The sequence below is a fragment of the Anopheles ziemanni genome, chromosome 3 (assembly GCF_943734765.1).
Source record: "Anopheles ziemanni chromosome 3, idAnoZiCoDA_A2_x.2, whole genome shotgun sequence".
NCBI classification, from domain to species: Eukaryota; Metazoa; Arthropoda; class Insecta; order Diptera; family Culicidae; genus Anopheles; species Anopheles ziemanni.
The window spans coordinates 59,765,167-59,784,855 of NC_080706.1; the positions used below are offsets into that span (position 1 = coordinate 59,765,167).

Consider the following 19,689-nt stretch of genomic DNA (forward strand, 5'->3'; position numbering starts at 1 on the left):
CCAGTCGCTGGGAGTTCGGCCACTGGAGCGGCTGCTGGGTTTCCCCATTCGACGGATACCACTAGCTCGGCCGGATTCGGCGAATCACAGGTGGTGGCCGTCCAGCGTCGGCGTTCCGTGGTGCCTCAAGCGAGCACAGCATCCTCAGAAAAACGGCGACGCCGGCGACGACGCAGTCGCCCCAGCAGAGAAGGGTAAGCTGACTCACGTTGACTTTTTCCAACGCGATCATTGACCGCTTTGGGAAAAATCAACAGGATATTTGTTGTGTTTGGATGGTCTTGCTACATGTTAAGTTTTGTGTGGGAGCATTACATTTTCAACAGTATGTTTTAGTCAATTGACTGATTAAATTGTTCTTGTTGAAATGTTTATAGTTATAGTTTAATATTTATATTTTACCGCAGCATTTTATTGATCCTTATTTGATATATTCAAATAACGAAGCTCATGAAGAATAATAAAATACATGACAATATTAGTCTCCGAAATAATATTTTAAACTAAACGCATTGAAAATAAATTATACTGCACAACATTACGGTCGGATTTTTTTCTTATCAAACCCAACGTGGTAAATAATCTCAAAATGAAGAAACAAAATTGTGAACAAGACTAATGAGAAATTTTTAATTGATCGAAATTCAATAGGAAGCCCAAGAACTTTAAATTTGTCAAGTTCTACATAGGTTAACTTTACGCGACTTCTTTGCTAAGATGGTGTAATTTTTTTAAATAATAGGTCGGAATGCAGCCTGTTAGTTGAGAACATAAATTTAACGATTATGATAATAATTTTTGCAAATTGTTTAATTTTAGTTCACTTTCCTGTTCAAACTGAGAAACGCTAATTTTTATGAGAAAAATCTCAATAGGTAAAAATATTTTAAAGTCAAAGTTTAAATTTGGAATTTACAATAAGTCAACTATGAATTTTCGTAATTTTGTAAAGTTTTTATCATTTTAAGGAAAAGTTTACCGCCTTTGTACAGTGACAGAAAAACAAAATAGTAATATGCGTTTGAAGTAGTGATTTAAACTCTGGATCCTTATTCTTCGCAGCACTTCGCAAGCCGGACATTCATCTGGAGGCCATCACAAAGGCCATTCGTCCAGTGGTCGGAGGACTAACAACGCCCAATCCGTCACTATCGCGCAACAGTCCAACGAACAATCGCTAAGACAACGAGCCGTGGCGCGCTTGAAGATGTTCAATTTCAATCTCAACTGGGACCTTCATATGACGCAGTGCAAGCCGTGCGGGTAAGTGTCTCTACCAGTTGTCCGGTTCAGTTCGTGGCCGCCCGGAAGTGGTCCACATCGTGAGATGTTTCCAAGACGCCCCACAGTAGTGACAGTGTTTCGTTTTCGCTCTCGGTGGCAATTTCCGTAATGGCTTGACCCAATTTTCTCTGCCCGCAGTTGGCGTTTTTAAATACAGAGTGTATTTCTTTCTTCTTTCTGGGTTTTCTTTTTACGTTCTTCACTCTCATTCAACCTCTCTATTGGTTTCTCGATTCACTCTGCTTTTCATCCCGTCGTCTCCAGGCCGAAAAGTGGCAACATTATCACTCGCAGGCTGTGTCGCAATCGACGCGGCGAGGACAACGAACTCTACCGCTCGAACAGCTTCAAATTCGAGCGGTTCGAACGAAAGGATCCGATGGAGACGGGCACGAGGACGATGCTGAGGAAACAGGTAGGACGGAAAAGAGGGGTGTTGTGGGTTTGTATGTGAGAAGATTTTTTATTGTAAATTATCTGGGGATTTATCATCATTGTGCTCATTTCAATTTTTTTTAAATTAATTTTTAAAACAGTAAAAGTAAAGCTGATTTTATCAAGTTGGAAGGACTCTAAGTCGAAGTTCTTAGAAAGTTAATGGAAATAAAACAATTAGGATGTGAGTTTACTTTAAAGCTGCCTACGAGCTACCAAATTCAAAACTAGAAAAACGAAATTTGAGGATACTAGGTAAAACGGCCCGGTTACACGGGCCAGTTACAGTACCCATTGCACGGGTCCCAGTTACAGTGCCCGTTTACAGGGCCCGTTTACAGGACACGTTGAATGTTCCCAGTTAAAGGGCCCGGTAACACGGCCAATTTACAGGGCCCGGTTACACGGCCCGGTTACAGGACTCAGTTCACAGGGCCCGGTAAGTCGGCCCGTTGACAGATCCCGGTTACAGGGCCCGTTTACAGGGCCTAACCTTATGAATGTAGTTTACTGCTTAATTTTATTCTGCATTGGTTATTTCCATTACGTTGCAGCACCACTTTTTCCAAGAATACATGCAATGTTCGAAAAAATTGTCCCTAAAATCTCGAAAACGTTTCATTTCCTTCGTACTGCAAACTTTGAATGAAACTGTGTAGCACGTTCACGCTTTGCCGTTTTCATTTCGGCAAAGTAACCATCGACTACCAAAAACTCGTCCAGCGCAAGAAAAATTTCCCCTACCATGCTGCATCCATAGTATCCTTAGCAAAATAACAGCAAGTGGGGAAACCGTACAGTGCGTGGGAAAACCGGAACGTCGAAATTGTGCATCTCACTTTGGCGCTCGCTTCGCTCGTTCAACGGTGCTATTGCTATCTAAGCTCAAGGTAGAAATTGTCGAAATTGTGCATCTCACTTTCACGCTCGCTTCGCTCGTTCACCTTCGTTATTGCTATCTAAGCTCAAGGTAGAAATTTCATCTCGCTTACGTGCTCGCTTCGCTCAATCGTACTGTCTAATGGAACCACTCAGTTAGCGGAGTTTGTATACGGGACTAGGTAAAACGGCCCGGTTACACGGCCCAGTTACAGGTCCCGGTTCCAGGGCCCGTTGGCAGGTCCTGGTAACACGGCCCGTTTACAGGGCCCGGTAACACGGCCCGTTTACAGGGCCAGGTTACAGTGCACGTTTACAGGGCCCGTTTACAGGACCCGTTGACTGGACCCGGTCACAGTGCCCGGTAACACGGCCCGTTTACAGGGCCCGGTAACACGGCCCGTTTACAGAGCCCTGTAACACGGCCAATTTACAGGGCCCGGTAAACGGCGGTAAGACGGCCCTTTTACAGGGCCCAGTAACACAGCTCGTTTACAGAGCCCGGTAGCACGGCCTGTTTACAGGGCCCGGTAACACGGCCCGTTGACTGGTTCCGGTTACAGGGCCCGGTAACACGAACAATTTACAGGACCCGTTTACATGGCCCGGTAACACGGCCCGTTTACAGGGCTCGGTAAACGGTGGTAACACGGCCCGTTTACAGAGCCCGGTTAAATTGCCCATTTACAGGACCCGTTTACATGGCCCGGTGTCACGACCCGTTAACAGGACCCGCTTACGTGGCCCGTTTGCAGGGCCCGGTAAAAGGCCCGTTTACTGGGCCCAACCTTATGGATGTAGTTTTATTTTGCGTTGGTTATTTTTATTCTGCGTTGGTTATTTTCATCACGTTGAAGAACCACCTTTCCCAAGAGTAAATGCAATGTTCGATTCGAAATTGTCCCCAAAATCACGAAAACGTTTCATTTCGTTTTGTATGCCCAGAGAAAACGGGAACTATTTTACTACGATGGTGCAAACATTATTACGCATACGGTATGGTATACACGGTGGTGCAAACATTATCACGCATACGGTATTTGGTTTCCCTTAGCAACAGAATAGCGGTTAAGGGGAAATTTCGACGCTTAGGGGAAATTTCGACGCGTAGAAATTGTGCATCTTACTTTGGCGCTCGCTTCGCTCGGCATCTTCGCTATTGCTATCTAAGCTCAAGGTAGAAATTGTCGAAATTGTCTGCATCTCACTTTCGCACTCCCTTCACTCGCTTTCAATGCTATTGCTATCTAAGCTCATGGCATGGTGTAACAGTAATTTTAGAGTGGACTAGGTAAAACGGCCCGGTTACACGGCCCAGTTACAGGGCCCGTTTACAGGGCCAGGTTACAGTGCCCGTTTACAGGGCCCGGCAACACGAACAATTTACAGGACCCGTTTGCATTGCCCGTTGACAGGGCCCGTTTGCAGGTCCCGGTAACACGGCCCGTTTCCAGGACACGGTTGCAGGACCGTACATGGTCCGGTGACACGGCCCGGTTACACGGCCCAGTTACAGGACCCGTTTACAGAGGGCCCGGTAACACGGCCCGTTTACAGGGCCCGTTGACAGGTCCCGGTTACAGGGCCCGTTGACAGGTCCTGGTTACAGGTCCCGGTAACACGGCCAATTTACATGGCCCATTTACAGAGCCCGTGTGCAGGTCCTGTTTACAGGGCCCGGTATTACGTTCAATTTACAGTGCCCGTTTACAGGGCCCGGTAGTTTTATTGTTGATTTTATTCTGCGTTGGTTATTTTCATTTCGTTGAAGCACCACCTTTCCCAAGATTAAATGCAATGTTCGATTCGAAATTGTCCCCAAAATCACGAAAACGTTTCATTTCGTAACTATTTCAAACTTTTGAATGAAACTGTATAGCAGATTTCCGCTTTGCTTTATTTTTCGGCAAAGTAACCATCGATAATCAATGTAACCATCGATTACCAAAAATTCATTCAACGTTCATCAAACCGCGCAACCAATCAGAGCGCAAGAAAAATTTCCCCTTCCATCGTGCATCCTTAGTATCCTTAGCTACAGCAGCAAAGTGCGTGGGAAAACCGGAACGTCGAAATTGTGCATCTCACTTTGGCGCTCGCTTCGCTCGACATCTTCGCTATTGCTATCTAAGCTCAAGGTAGAAATTGCCGAAATTGTCTGCATCTCGCTTTGGTGCTCCCTTCACTCGCTTTCAATGCTATTGCTATCTAAGCTCATGGCATGGTGTAAGCGTAATTTGAGAGTGGACTAGTTAAAACGGCCCGGTTACAGGGCTACGCATGCAAATAGAATGACGATCCGAATACAGAACAACGCGTGCAAAAAAACTTGATTGACCGAAAGAAGAACATATTTATTGTAGTTGGGGTTCAACTCGAACAACTATGTGGTTCGAACTCAGCTGTTTAAAACAGTCCCGTCTTAAACACTTCCATGTCTTTTCTCGTAGAAATGATGACGTGAGTGATCTCTTATCTGATTGTAATCGTTCCTAAGGATATAGAAAAGAAAAAGAATCAAATTTGAGTTTAGCAAAAAAAAGTGTTTAAAGTGCTTGCAGATTTTTCAAAATTTGTTTTACGTCTATCATGATGTGTGTCCATCTGAACGTTACTGCATTTCGCCCGGTAGAAGTTCACATAGCAGTGATATAGAAATGAAGCCAGTTAACAAACTATCAATTTGCAATCTTGTCTTGCTGTAAAGGTTGTAAGATTATTCTACCATACCATGAAGGTATAACCTGATGAGTATAAATTAAGAAAATAGTTATATAGAGCTGAGCAATTATTAAACACTATGCATGTAGGGACTTTCCTTACAGACACCACATCAAACGATGACATCAACACGTGAATATTTATCGAACTTAGACAGTGCTCAAGACACCACCATCAGCATCGTCTCTATCATATGGTTTTGTTACTATTTGAAAGGTTGTTTTATCATTCTCTGCTGCTCTGGACTGAAGACTGAAAAGTAAAAAGAGAATTATATAGTATGGTAAATTTGTTACACACTACGCCTGTAAGGATTTACCTCAAAGACGCCTCGTTAAGCGCTGATATAAACTGTAGACTATCATTTCGAAAACAACAATGTTTAAGGGACGTCTATCATCATCGTCTCGATATTATGGATTTTTTTCTATTAAGAAGGTAGTTTTACCATTCTATGCTGCACTGGACTGAAGACTTAAAAGTAAAAAGAGAATTATATAATATCCTACGTTTGTAATACACTACGCCTGTAAGGACTTACCTTAAAAAACATCTCTTTAAACGCTGATATAAACTTAAGGCTGTCGTTTCGAAAACGACAATGTTCAAGGCACCATTATTACATTGCCTTTATCATATGGTTTTTATTTGGAAGGTTGGTTACTATTTGGAAGGTTGTTTTACTATTCTATGCTGCTCTGGACTGAAGACTGAAAAGTAAAAAGGGAATGATATAGTATGGTACATTTCAAATACCTTACGCATGTAGGGGCTTACCTCAAAGACACCTCTTTAAACACTGATATAAACTTAACACTATCGTTTTGAAAACGACAATGTTCAAGCGACATCCGTTATCATCGTCTTGATCATATTGTTTCGTTTCTATATTAGAAAGGTTGTTTTGGCTGAACAGAACAATTCAATTCAATGCTGCTCCGGATTGAAGACTGAAAAGTAAAAAGAGAATGATATAATATGGTACATTTAAAATACACTACAAATGTAGGGACTTTCCTTAAAGATACCTATTTCAACGTTGATGTATATACTTAAGACTATCTTTTCGAAAACGACAATGTTCTAGGCACCGCCATTATCATCGTCTTGATCATATCGTTTTGTTTCTATATATTAGAAAGGTTGTTTTGGCTGAACAGAACAATTCAATTCAATGCTGCTTTGCGATGAAGACTGGAAAGTGAAAAGAGAATCATATAATATGGTACATTTGTTACACACTACGACTGTAGGGACTTACCTTAAAAACAACTCTTTACAGGCTGATATGAACATAAGACATTCTGTTGGAAATGGACAATATTCAAGGAACCACCATCATCATCATCGCCTCGATCATACCATCTGTCTCAATCATATCTGCTTTGGACTGAAGACTGAAAAGTAAAAAGAGAATTATATAGAATGGTATATTCGTTGTAGACTACGCCTGTAAGGCCTTACCTCAAAGACACCTCTCTAAACGCTGATATAAACTTTAGACTATCATTTCGAAAACGACAATGTTCAAAGGACGTCTATCATCATCCTCTCGATACTAAGTTTTTGTTTTTATATTAGGAAGGTTGTTTTACCATTCTATGCTGCTCTGGACTGAAGACTGAAAAGTAAAAAAAGAATGAAATAGTATGGTACATTTAAAATACACTACAAATGAAGGGACTTACCTTAAAGACACCTCTTTAAACGCAGATATAAACTTAAGACTATCTTTTCTAAAACGACAATGTTTTAGGCACCGTCATTATCATCGTCTTGATCATATCGTTTTGTTTCTATATTGGGAAGATTGTTTTAATTGAACAGAACAATTCAATTATATGCTAATCTGGACGGAAGACTGAAAAGTAGAAAGAGAATTATATAGTATGGTACATTTGTTACACACTACGACTGTAGGGACTTACCTTAAAAACAACTCTTTATAGGCTGATATGAACATAAGACATTTTGTTGGAAATGGACAATATTCAAGGAACCACCATCATCATCATCGCCTCGATCATACCATCTGTCTCAATCATATCTGCTTTGGACTGAAGACTGAAAAGTAAAAAGAGAATTATATAGAATGGTATATTCGTTATAGACTACGCCTGTAGGGACTTACCTAAAAAACAACTCTTTAAACGCTGATATAAACTTAAGACTGTCGTTAAAAAACGACAATGTTCAAGGCACCAACATCATCATTGGCTCTATCATATGGTTTTGTTACTATTAAGAAGATTGTTTTACCATTCTATGCTGCTCTGGACTGAAGACTGAAAAGTAAAAAAGGGAATGATATAGTATGGTACATTTAAAATACACTACGCATGTAGGGACTTACCTCAAAGACACCTCTTTAAACACTAATATAAACTTAAGACTATCTTTTTGAAAACGACAATGTTCAAGCGACATCCATTATTATCGTCTTGATCATATCGTTTTGTTTCTATATTGCGAAGATTGTTTCAACTGAACAGAACAATTCAATCCAATGCTACTCTGGACTGAAGACTGAAAAATAAAAAGAGAATTATATAGTATGGTACATTTGTAACACACTCCGTCTGTAAGGCCTTACCTCAAAGACACCTCTCTAAACGCTGATATAAACTTTAGACTATCATTTCGAAAACGACAATGTTCAAGGGACGTCTTTCATCATCGTCTCGATACTATGTTTTTGTTTCTATTAAGAAGGTTGTTATACCATTCTATGCTGTTCCGGACTGAAGACTGAAAATTAAAAAAAGAATGATATAGTATGGTACATTTAAAATGAACTACAAATGTAGGGACTTACCTCAAAGACACCTCTTTAAACGCTGATATAAACATGAAACATTCTGTTAGAAAACGACAATGTTTTAGGCACCGCCATCATCATCGTCTCAATCATATGGCTCATTGAAGATCATTGACGCCGAAAGCCGTTTAGGCTCTCATGAAGCCTTGCGCTAGAAAGCTCCTAATAGGCAACATCTATGCCGGATGACATGACGACATTCCGCTCGTTAGCGGCCCGACGTCGTGGCCTCCGAGACGGCCGCTTCCTCCGCCACCGTCAGAGGGTTGCGGCTGGTCTCGTCGGTTGCCACTTCCCGTGCAGCGTGACTGCTCCTGCTTCTGGAACGGTTGGTGGTGTGCTACGGTCCTCAGGATCGGCGCGAAGTTGTGTGCTGTTGCTGCTGCTGTCAACTCATTCCTTCGCGGGGGGGAACTCCTGATGCGGCCTTTGACTGAAGACTGGAAAGTAAAAAAGGAGTATATAGTATGGTACATTTTTTATGCACTACGAATGTAAGGACTTACCTTAAAGACACCTCTTCATACGATGATTTTAAATCACGAACTTCTTTCCAATTCCACCTTTCGACCATGCTCAAGGTACCACAACCATTGGTTTGCAATATGATGATGAGTCCCACCTCTTACCCCAACACAGGTTTGAGAATGGCGGAGTTATCATAAGATATTTGTTTAACCTTTAAAGCAAATCACGAAGTGGTGGGATCAAAGTGACCCTTCACGAAAAAGACCAGTCAGCTCTCTTTTCCTTGCGTACAACGGTTAGCACAACTTCCATAAGACAGGAGTCGTGGAACCGCTCTCCGGAGTGCACGGCCAAAAAATGCTCTCTCCTATTCGTGTAGCCGGTATCTCCCTTATCCAACATATGGAGGGGAGTTACCACTTTCCAGGATTGGCAAATTAAGCAAACCTTATCCGTGTAACAATTGGTCACGTCGAAAAAATCATCAATGGATGAATTCGAGGCGCCTGCCACGTGATTGCACAAGAGCGACCGATACAGTTCCTACAGAAAGATCAACTTCAAATTTCCACTTTTACGCGCGCGTGTCTCAAAGATATGTTGTTCCATTTTTTTTTATTTACATTTAAATTTGCAAAACAAAAATCTCATCATCATCATCTCATCATCAATACCATACCATAGATATACATATGCTAATGAGTGAAATGTAATTGAAAAGATTTATATAGAATGGTACATTTATAATTTACTATCTTCGTAGGAACTAATTTACCTTGCATACAATTCCGGGACGCCCAATTGCACTCCGTCCATCTGTCGATACGTCACAATTTTTCTCCAACACCATTACCATCGGCTCGATCGTGTGTTCTTCGATTGCTGGTTAATTATTTTGAAAGGAATAGAATGAAATGAGCTGCTACATTTATAAATACTTTGCGTGTAGGAACTCACCCTAATGACACATTGCAGCCGGCTCAATCGCTTACCACCTCTCGATGCACAACATTCTTTACTGCAACTGCAATCATATCTGCTTTGGACTGAAGACTGAAAAGTAAAAAGAGAATTATATAGAATGGTATATTCGTTGTAGACTACGCCTGTAAGGCCTTACCTCAAAGACACCTCTCTAAACGCTGATATAAACTTTAGACTATCATTTCGAAAACGACAATGTTCAAAGGACGTCTATCATCATCCTCTCGATACTAAGTTTTTGTTTTTATATTAGGAAGGTTGTTTTACCATTCTATGCTGCTCTGGACTGTAGACTGAAAAGTAAAAAAAGAATGAAATAGTATGGTACATTTAAAATACAGTACAAATGAAGGGACTTACCTTAAAGACACCTCTTTAAACGCAGATATAAACTTAAGACTATCTTTTCTAAAACGACAATGTTTTAGGCACCGTCATTATCATCGTCTTGATCATATCGTTTTGTTTCTATATTGGGAAGATTGTTTTAATTGAACAGAACAATTCAATTATATGCTAATCTGGACGGAAGACTGAAAAGTAGAAAGAGAATTATATAGTATGGTACATTTGTTACACACTACGACTGTAGGGACTTACCTTAAAAACAACTCTTTACAGGCTGATATGAACATAAGACATTTTGTTGGAAATGGACAATATTCAAGGAACCACCATCATCATCATCGCCTCGATCATACCATCTGTCTCAATCATATCTGCTTTGGACTGAAGACTGAAAAGTAAAAAGAGAATTATATAGAATGGTATATTCGTTATAGACTACGCCTGTAGGGACTTACCTAAAAAACAACTCTTTAAACGCTGATATAAACTTAAGACTGTCGTTAAAAAACGACAATGTTCAAGGCACCAACATCATCATTGGCTCTATCATATGGTTTTGTTACTATTAAGAAGATTGTTTTACCATTCTATGCTGCTCTGGACTGAAGACTGAAAAGTAAAAAAGGGAATGATATGGTACATTTAAAATACACTACGCATGTAGGGACTTACCTCAAAGACACCTCTTTAAACACTAATATAAACTTAAGACTATCTTTTTGAAAACGACAATGTTCAAGCGACATCCATTATTATCGTCTTGATCATATCGTTTTGTTTCTATATTGCGAAGATTGTTTCAACTGAACAGAACAATTCAATCCAATGCTACTCTGGACTGAAGACTGAAAAGTAAAAAGAGAATTATATAGTATGGTACATTTGTAACACACTCCGTCTGTAAGGCCTTACCTCAAAGACACCTCTCTAAACGCTGATATAAACTTTAGACTATCATTTCGAAAACGACAATGTTCAAGGGACGTCTTTCATCATCGTCTCGATACTATGTTTTTGTTTCTATTAAGAAGGTTGTTATACCATTCTATGCTGTTCCGGACTGAAGACTGAAAATTAAAAAAAGAATGATATAGTATGGTACATTTAAAATGAACTACAAATGTAGGGACTTACCTCAAAGACACCTCTTTAAACGCTGATATAAACATGAAACATTCTGTTAGAAAACGACAATGTTTTAGGCACCGCCATCATCATCGTCTCAATCATATGGCTCATTGAAGATCATTGACGCCGAAAGCCGTTTAGGCTCTCATGAAGCCTTGCGCTAGAAAGCTCCTAATAGGCAACATCTATGCCGGATGACATGACGACATTCCGCTCGTTAGCGGCCCGACGTCGTGGCCTCCGAGACGGCCGCTTCCTCCGCCACCGTCAGAGGGTTGCGGCTGGTCTCGTCGGTTGCCACTTCCCGTGCAGCGTGACTGCTCCTGCTTCTGGAACGGTTGGTGGTGTGCTACGGTCCTCAGGATCGGCGCGAAGTTGTGTGCTGTTGCTGCTGCTGTCAACTCATTCCTTCGCGGGGGGGAACTCCTGATGCGGCCTTTGACTGAAGACTGGAAAGTAAAAAAGGAGTATATAGTATGGTACATTTTTTATGCACTACGAATGTAAGGACTTACCTTAAAGACACCTCTTCATACGATGATTTTAAATCACGAACTTCTTTCCAATTCCACCTTTCGACCATGCTCAAGGTACCACCACCATTGGTTTGCAATATGATGATGAGTCCCACCTCTTACCCCAACACAGGTTTGAGAATGGCGGAGTTATCATAAGATATTTGTTTAACCTTTAAAGCAAATCACGAAGTGGTGGGATCAAAGTGACCCTTCACGAAAAAGACCAGTCAGCTCTCTTTTCCTTGCGTACAACGGTTAGCACAACTTCCATAAGACAGGAGTCGTGGAACCGCTCTCCGGAGTGCACGGCCAAAAAATGCTCTCTCCTATTCGTGTAGCCGGTATCTCCCTTATCCAACATATGGAGGGGAGTTACCACTTTCCAGGATTGGCAAATTAAGCAAACCTTATCCGTGTAACAATTGGTCACGTCGAAAAAATCATCAATGGATGAATTCGAGGCGCCTGCCACGTGATTGCACAAGAGCGACCGATACAGTTCCTACAGAAAGATCAACTTCAAATTTCCACTTTTACGCGCGCGTGTCTCAAAGATATGTTGTTCCATTTTTTTTTATTTACATTTAAATTTGCAAAACAAAAATCTCATCATCATCATCTCATCATCAATACCGTACCATAGATATACATATGCTAATGAGTGAAATGTAATTGAAAAGATTTATATAGAATGGTACATTTATAATTTACTATCTTCGTAGGAACTAATTTACCTTGCATACAATTCCGGGACGCCCAATTGCACTCCGTCCATCTGTCGATACGTCACAATTTTTCTCCAACACCATTACCATCGGCTCGATCGTGTGTTCTTCGATTGCTGGTTAATTATTTTGAAAGGAATAGAATGAAATGAGCTGCTACATTTATAAATACTTTGCGTGTAGGAACTCACCCTAATGACACATTGCAGCCGGCTCAATCGCTTACCACCTCTCGATGCACAACATTCTTTACTGCAACACCGTCGTCCTCCTCTCTATGTGGGTTCACGATCAAGACCGTCACGTTTGGCCGCGAAGTCACTCGTGAGAGAGCCACATAGAGCTGGCCATGGGAAAATACTTCGGTGGGTAGGTAAAGTCCGAGGTGGTGAAGCGACTGACCTTGTGCCTTGTTGATGGTCATCGCGAAGCACACTTGCACCGGAAATTGCTTACGGCGGATCTGAAACGGCAAGGTCGCATCATTGCTGTCGCAGAAGATACGGGGCAACAATACGTCTTCACCCTGCCGCTTGCCCGTCAGAATCCGTGCATGTAGGCAATGCGGTCTAAGTGACACGATCTGCAGCCGCGTTCCGTTGCACAATCCACGCTCGGTGTTGAGATTACGGAGAAGTAGTACTGGCGTATACCGCTTCAACCGTAACCTATGCACCGGAATGCCGCTCATATTTAGCGAGTTTAGAAACTCGGTCGGCAGCATTAGCGTATCTTGTTCCTCGCTATTGACTAATGTATCGACAGACAGATACACTTCTTCCGGTTCCGTTAGCCCTTCCAACACGCTATTGTTGATTGCGGTCACGTCGACGTTCCGTGGTGACAGGATAGCTCGGTCGGTAAAAAATCCGGAGTGCTGATATTGCCGACCAAGATCTGGGTAGACGTGATCGATCAGCGATAGAACGTCGCTCTGCTGATTGCCTGTCCGGGGCAGCATCATGTCACGTGGCAGCTTGGCGAAGGTGGCGTCCAATCCCGGAAGCGTTTGATGCCGACCCTCTCCGATGCGAAGCAGAAAATCGGCAAACTCCTGAATATCATCTGCATCCCGTGCGTTCGGAGCCGTTTGGACGCGCATGTTCACCCGCAACCGCAACACACGGAAGAGGTGCCATAGCGGACTCCGTTTGATGCAGTGCTGCACCACTTGCGCATCCGTTCCTCTTGGCACGATCGGTAGGATTTGGCGAAAATCCCCACACAGCAACATAACTTTCCCTCCGAATGGACGACGTACTCCAACGATGTCCTGGAGCGTGCGGTCCACGGCCTCGAGCGCATATCGGCTGCTCATGGACGCTTCGTCCCACACGATCAGAGTTGCCTGCCGCATTAAGTCCGCCAGCTGCGACTGGGCGGGTATGTTACAATGGGAATTTTCGTCCAAAATTAGAGGAAGCTTGAAGGTCGAGTGTACTGTTTTCCCACCAGTGAGAAGCAATGCGGCGATTCCACTGGAGGCTGATGCGAGAGCAATCTTCGTCTGACGTCGGGTGTAAGCCAGGATGGTCTCGAGCAGAAACGACTTCCCAGTGCCACCGGGTCCATCCAGGAAGTATAGGCTTCCACTTTCCTCGTCTGCCGCACGTCCTCCGGTCTGCTCCGTTTGACTGCTCCGATCAACCGCTTCAGTGATGGTGTTGTACACCGCACGCTGTTCTGCATTCAACCGGTCCACGTTACGAAGCGTTCTATCCAACCCCGTGATGCTGTAAGAGCGTTCTGCATCGATTAAAACGTTCGCGTTGGTCGCTCGGTCGAACTGCAGCAACTCGGCCGGAAGGTGGGAAAACTGAGATAGCTGTGGCATACTGGGAAACGTTTCCAGTGTCTTCGGCGGCGTTGTCCCACGTAGATACTGGTCAATCGACCGCAAAGCCCAGAAGTGTTCCGCCGCACGCAAAAGGCGATTTTGCTCGGAATCGTCCACCGTGTAGCGCTCTCGATGTTGCCGATGGTAGTCCTCGCACAGATGATCGGCGTATGCTTCCCACAGGCTGTGAGGGTTTAGCGGCTTACCCTCCGATAATATCAGGGCAAACAGGTGACGCAGCTGGGATGGCATCTGGAATGATACCGCTTCCTGGAGCGACCGATCCCACTCCGATTCATCATGCAGCAGCCCGGACCTGGCGGCTGCCTCCTGGAAGGAACCACACACGGAACTGCTTACAGTGCGCAAATCTTCGAAGGAAGTCGGACCGTTACGGTAGCAGAGCAGCAATCGCAGACAGTAACGTTCCATATCCGAGATAGGGCAGTAGACCATTCGACCAACAACGATAGCGTTCTGTTGGATACGGCGGATCCATTGTTTGCCCGTGCCATCGTGCCACGACAGCCGCTGTGTAGCTGACGGTTTTGCGTACCGGTAGTAGGCCGGGATGTCTTGATACGTCAGCCTGCGCGCGTGAGAATCGTTGGCTGCTAGCTGGAAAAACCGTGTCAGCATAGTATGGTGGCCGCGCTCGAGCACCTCATCCACGGTTTCGGTGTCGCGAAATACCACGCTTTGCCTGTTCTCGAGGTGTATTGGAAGTTGAACGACGGTGACCGTTTTGGCCTGAACCTCGAACCCGAAGATCGTCGAGACAGCCTGCGACGCGGAAATGTACCGCGCGTCGACATACTGCTGTATCTCGTCCACTGGTTCGGTAGTAGAAACGGCGACCCGGTCGTGTCCTTTATACACGTACTTATAAAGGTACTTCACGCTGCTGATGGTCGCGCACACCTCTACATTTATGTGGCAGTTGTACTTATGCGACAGCCACGGGTTGTACGGCACTACGTGGCGGTTGTCCAGCGCTACGTTTTTGACGACAACGGTCCGGCCATCGTTTCGCCGTCGGTACATCGGATACCCGTCCTCCGTTTGCCGCGTTTCATCGCAAAACGGCTTGGGAAACCGTTTCGAGCACACACCATCTTTCATGCAAGGAGCAGCCGGATTCCAGCTACCGCATGGTCCGTGCATCATCGACTTGCAGATAGTTTCGTGGAGCTCTTCGTTGGCAGGATCCGGAATTTCGGCCGACACCAGTCTGTCGTAGTCCGCCGCTGACCGTGGCTTGTCGGCTTCAGCAAGAATCACCAGGCAGTGTGCGTGCGGAAGACCTCGCTTCTGGTACTCGATCACGTGGATTCGCGCTATTTCGAGGCCAAGCACTCCGGCCGACAGGTCCTCCAGCAGGGATTTTAACTTTAGCCGAAACACACGCGCCGTTAGATCGGGTCGATCGGCGGCCTTCTGGCGGGGCAGCAACGTCCCAGTAATCTCCGGCCAGTTCGGGTTACACGTGACCGTGATGAAGAGGTCGGGTTTTCCGATCGCCCGTACGATGGCCATTGCGTCCTGATACTGAGCGCGCATGTATCGGTCGCCGCCGGGGAACGTGGGAGATAGGATAATACGCGTACCCATCTGATCCAGTGTGCGTGGTTCCTGTCCTGGCTGTACGGTGACTGGGCCGGCCAAATCCATAAGGCCACCGTAGGCATCGGCACGTAGCTGCGCCTGATTTTCTCGCTGGAACTTCAAGCGCTGCTCCTCGATCTTACAACATTGGTCCACGCAGTATTGCTGCATAAGCCGGCCGCCACGGTGAATGAGGGACATATCCTCTCGCCGAAAACACAGCCGATATGCGGCATATTCGCGGGGAGAAATTTGCCTCGCTGATGCACGGATGGCTTCTCGATTTTCAGCGTCCTGGTCACCATCATCCGCATTGTGGCCGTCACGTTGGGGCCGTCGTGCAGCGCTTACGTCGCGTCTTGGCTGTTTTGGCATGCCAAACGTCCATCCAACTTCACCGTGTGGATGCAGGAGCGGATACTGCATGGCGTCGAACAGCTGGTGTGACTCGTATACCCTGTTAAGATATCCGGTGTCACGATCCTGCAGTACAACATCACGTGGATTTCCTTGCTCGGAGCAGAGAAAAATGCCAGCGACTTCGTCTACGGTAGGCTGGTTGTAGCGGCGCTGATCAAGCCCCGGTAATCGTGCGTGTATGCGCAGCATCAAATTCTCCGATCCGCATATCCGCTCGAATGCATGGCGAAACTGGGCGGCAAGCGGGTTGCATCCTTGCAGGATGTTTTGGATGCGTTGGACTATTGCTCGATCCAGGTTCGGAGTGTATGCCAGACGCGCGTCCACCATTCGATCGCTATGTTCCACGCTGTTCGAATCGTAAAAATAGAGCTGCGCGTACCTCGGCGCTTGCTCTGCACGATGGCCAAGTGTACCGATGCGATGACAAAGTGCGCCCTGAATTCGGTAGTTATACACCCCGAACTGGCCAGCGACTTCTTGATCCTGTCGTACACGATCCGCTGGACGCATCGATGCCCCCATTGAGGTAAACGCGAATGCGTTGTTATACCCCCGAATGTTGCGCATGAATGCGTCGTCGTCGAATAGCTCCAACAGCTCTCTAGGTGGTTCGCGAAATGATGGCAGCAGAACTTGGCCACCGTTGCAGCATATTCTTCCCGTCTCCCCTGGCCACTTCAACGCCGTACAAAAAGGGCAAGGTTCGAAAGCACTCAGCCTATGTCGCTCCGGACGGTTGTAGCTATCCAGGTCACCAAGTGCCACCTTCAATCTACCACTGCGGTTCCGTTGTTGAAGTCTATCCCGCAATATAGCTTCCCAGCGTTGCCGAATCGGGAGATGACATGCAGGAACATGGACTGACGTGGATGAGGATTCATCATTACGGACTTCGTGGTGCGATGATGATAATGATGGTGCTGGGGGATTTGGTGGCGGTGGTAGTGGTGGTAGAAATATTAATGTTGGATTGGAAGTGACTGGCTCCACAGCTCCAACGTGCACATCGTGGCTGCTAACCGTTCCCGTCGAGGCAGCTGTAGGTGCCGGCTGGACGGTTCCGGCGGCTCGACGACGGTGGTAGGATTCCGCATTTCGCTTTCGCTTCAGCCGCTTTTTTTTATCATCGGAGGTCTCATCCGGTGGAGTGGCATATCGTGCCATCCAAGCTGGCGTGGATGTGGTCTCTTGGGCATGGTACACTGATGACGATGATGATGTTGGAACAGGTGGTTGTGGTGCTGGTAGTGGAGGAAGTGACAATGCTGGGTTGGACTCTGCTTCTATATTGCGGGCTTCATGGTGCGATGAAGATGATGGTATTGGGGGATTCGGCGGTGGTGGTGGTGGAAGAAGTGTTGATACTGGGATGCCATTGGTAGGCTCCACAACTCCCACGGCAACACTGTGACTGCCAACCGATCTCGTCGAGGCCGCTGTAGGTGCCGGCGAGATTGTTCCGGTGGCTCGTCGACGGTGGTAACACTCCGTTTGTCGCTTTCGTCTTAGCCGATTTTTTCTTTCATCAGGAGTCTCATCCGGTGGTGTGGTATATCGAGACATCCAGGCTGGCGTGGATGAGGTATCTTGAGCATGTAACGATGATGATGATGATGATGATGGTACAGGTGGTTGTGGTGCTGGTAGTAGAGGAAGTGACAATACTGGGTTGGACGCTGCTTCTATATTGCGGGCTTCATGGTGCGATGAAGATGATGGTATTGGGGGATTCGGCGGTGGTGGTGGTGGTAGAAGTGTTGATACTGGGATGCCATTGGTAGGCTCCACAACTCCCACGGCCACACTGTGACTGCCAACCGATCTCGTCGAGGCCGCTGTAGGTGCCGGCGAGACTGTTCCGGTGGCTCGTCGACGGTGGTAACACTCCGTTTGTCGCTTTCGTCTTAGCCGATTTTTTCTTTCATCAGGAGTCTCATCCGGTGGTGTGGTATATCGAGACATCCAGGCTGGCGTGGATGAGGTATCTTGAGCATGGAACGATGATGATGATGATGGTACCAGTGGTTGCGGTGCTGGTGGTGGTGGAAGTGACGATGTTGGGACGGATGCAGCTTCTATGTTGCTGGCTTCACGGTGCGATGATGGCGATGGTACTGGGACATTCAGCTGTGGGGGTGGTGGTGGTAGAAGTGTTGGTGTTGAGTTGCAAGCGGCTGGTGCCACATCTCCCAAGGTCACACTGTGACTACCAACCATTCCCGTTGAGGCCGCTGTAGGTGCCGGCGAGACTGTTCCGGTGGCTCGTCGACGGTGGTAACACTCCGTTTGTCGCTTCCGTTTTAGCCGCTTTTTTCTTTCTTCAGGAGTCTCATCCGGTGGTGTGGTATATCGAGACATCCAGGCTGGCGTGGATGAGGTATCTTGAGCATGGAACGATGATGATGATGATGATGGTACAGGTGGTTGTGGTGCTGGTGGTGGAGGAAGTGACAATACTGGGTTGGACGCTGCTTCTATATTGCGGGCTTCATGGTGCGATGAAGATGATGGTATTGGGGGATTCGGCGGTGGTGGTGGTGGTAGAAGTGTTGATACTGGGATGCCATTGGTAGGCTCCACAACTCCCACGGCCACACTGTGACTACCAACCGATCTCGTCGAGGCCGCTGTAGGTGCCGGCGAGACTGTTCCGGCCTCATTTGGCGGAGTGGCATTTCGCGCCAACCAAGCTGGCGTGGATGCTACTGGTGATGGTTCTGATGAATCCATTCCTAATAATAACAATTGTATAGCGTAAGTCTAGATCCGGAAAACCTTTCTTAAACTTACCTGAACTTACTTGTTCTGTTCGTTAACGGAATTGATTAAAACTCACTTTTTATTTCACAAAATTTCTTTCTATTTCACAACAATTCGTAATGCGAGAACACTATGTACGTGATTGTGACTCAAAGAAGATGAATGTTCAACTTGAGCAAGCCTACTGTGCGATTTTCAACTTGGCATTTAAAGCTGTACAACAAATTGCTACAGCGAAAATCAAAATCTTCTACCGTTCTGTTACCTTAGTAACCCGAACATGTAGCCAAAGCCAAAAAGATTTTACACAAAAAATTTGTGTAAGTTCGTTTGGATTGCAAAGCAAACGGTCACATTCTTGCCTTTGTAACTAAATGAAAATATAATTTAAGGTAGTGGCTGGATTCGAGTTTTTAATGTCCAATATAAATTTCTTACATATTTTGGATTCAAATTCAATCAAATGTTCCTGTTTAATAAGAACCAATCTCGAAGTGTAAGGAAAGCTGCCATAAAGAATTATTTCGATGTTTATTCCTTCACCGATTGGGTGATTGTTATGTGTCAGAACAATCGGACCTCGCAGTATTTTTAGTTTTTAAGCTAAGCTTTATCTTTTATTGGTTTTTAAGCAAGTGATTTTGGCGGTTTTTTTTTCACCTTCCTCCTGCTAAACGGACGTTATATAATTAATGGGTCCTTATTACGGGCAGTTGTGCATGCAGAAATGATGCAACGGACTGAGATATATTTACT

General features: G+C 45.2%; 1 protein-coding gene across 1 annotated transcript; it reads right to left on the bottom strand.

The window, feature by feature from the left end:
- Positions 1-10,302: 10,302 nt before the first annotated feature.
- Positions 10,303-18,531, bottom strand: LOC131285143 (uncharacterized). Its single transcript, XM_058314003.1, has 2 exons — positions 12,711-18,531; positions 10,303-10,325 (listed from the first exon to the last, which is right to left on the bottom strand). Exons 1-2 carry the CDS (start codon positions 18,529-18,531, stop codon positions 10,303-10,305), a joined length of 5,844 nt encoding a protein of 1,947 aa, XP_058169986.1.
- Between the last annotated feature and the right edge of the window lie 1,158 nt (positions 18,532-19,689).

Coding starts and splice junctions, on each gene's coding strand:
- LOC131285143 (XM_058314003.1), bottom strand. CDS start 18,531: ATGTCTCGATATACCACACCACCGGATGAGACTCCTGAAGAAAGAAAA. Junction 10,326..12,710: donor GACCATCAACAAGGCACAAG/GTCAGTCGCTTC, acceptor TTTACTTTTCAG/TCTTCAGTCCAAAGCAGATA.